At 55.2% G+C, this 946-nt stretch overlaps 1 protein-coding gene across 1 annotated transcript in view; it reads right to left on the minus strand.

Moving 5' to 3' along the window:
• Window positions 1-458, minus strand: part of Tex44 (testis expressed 44) — a 1,738-nt gene extending 1,280 nt beyond the window's left edge. The window contains exon 1 of the mRNA XM_026786139.1: window positions 36-458. Within this exon, the coding sequence (XP_026641940.1) occupies window positions 36-458 (423 nt within the window). The remainder of the gene's footprint in view (window positions 1-35) is intronic.
• Window positions 459-946: the final 488 nt, after the last annotated feature.

Consider the following 946-nt stretch of genomic DNA (forward strand, 5'->3'; position numbering starts at 1 on the left):
TCCTGTCCCTTAGAGGTGGCAGTCTGCATGGAGGCCTGGTCTTCATCCTGTCCCTTAGAGGTGGCAGTCTGCATGGAGGCCTGGTCTTCATCCTGCCTAGTGAGAGTGGCCATCTGCACGGACACTTGGTCTACATATTGCTCCATGGAGGTGGCACTCTGCACGGGGGCCCGGTCTTCATCCTGCCCCATGAAGGTGTCAGCCGCAATCGTGAGTTGATCTTCATCGTTCTCTGCGGCAACGGCTGTCGTCTCAGAGGCCTGGTCTACATCCTCATGTTCGGAGAATGCCGCAGTGATACCTACCGGTGGGACATCATCAGGCAGGAAGTCCTGACTTTGGGACTCTCCAGGCGATTCTGAAGAGTTGTCATCAGCTTCGTTGCCCACGGAGGCGTCGGGAAGATCGTATACTGGCCTGCTGGTGGCTTCAGCCTCTTCCAGGGGCTCGGCGGTCATCTATGCCCCCTGCTAGGAGTGGTGGTTGGGAAGGAGTGGCTGGGGCTCTGCTAGGCTCAGTTGTCCAGGTGGTGAGGTCACAGGAGGTTGTGGGCAGCTGGTGATGTCACAGGTACTTGTAAAGCAAGGGTCCTGAATGGCCTGAGCCTACCAAGTGGCTGTCCTGGTGGGCTGAATGGAGGGGATGACTCATAGCCAGAGCTGCAGGTACACAGGAAATGAGAGATGACTGTCTTGCTTTACGCTGGAGGTGTGTAGTAGGTGTGTGGGTGCAGCCACCGGGCTGTGAGAAGTTGCCATGACAATACTTTGGGGGATGATAAGGGAGGGTGATACTGAGTTTGAATCAGTGAGTTTTTTTATTTATTTGGGGCGGGGGGGGGGAGGAAATCAGTGTCTTGCTATGTAGTTCAGACAGACTTCGCACTACAATCCTCCTGCCTTAGCCTCTCAAGAGTTGGGGTTACAGATGTGCTATGCTGGGTTAG

The sequence above is a fragment of the Microtus ochrogaster genome, linkage group LG4, assembly GCF_000317375.1.
Source record: "Microtus ochrogaster isolate Prairie Vole_2 linkage group LG4, MicOch1.0, whole genome shotgun sequence".
Lineage (NCBI taxonomy): Eukaryota > Metazoa > Chordata > Mammalia > Rodentia > Cricetidae > Microtus > Microtus ochrogaster.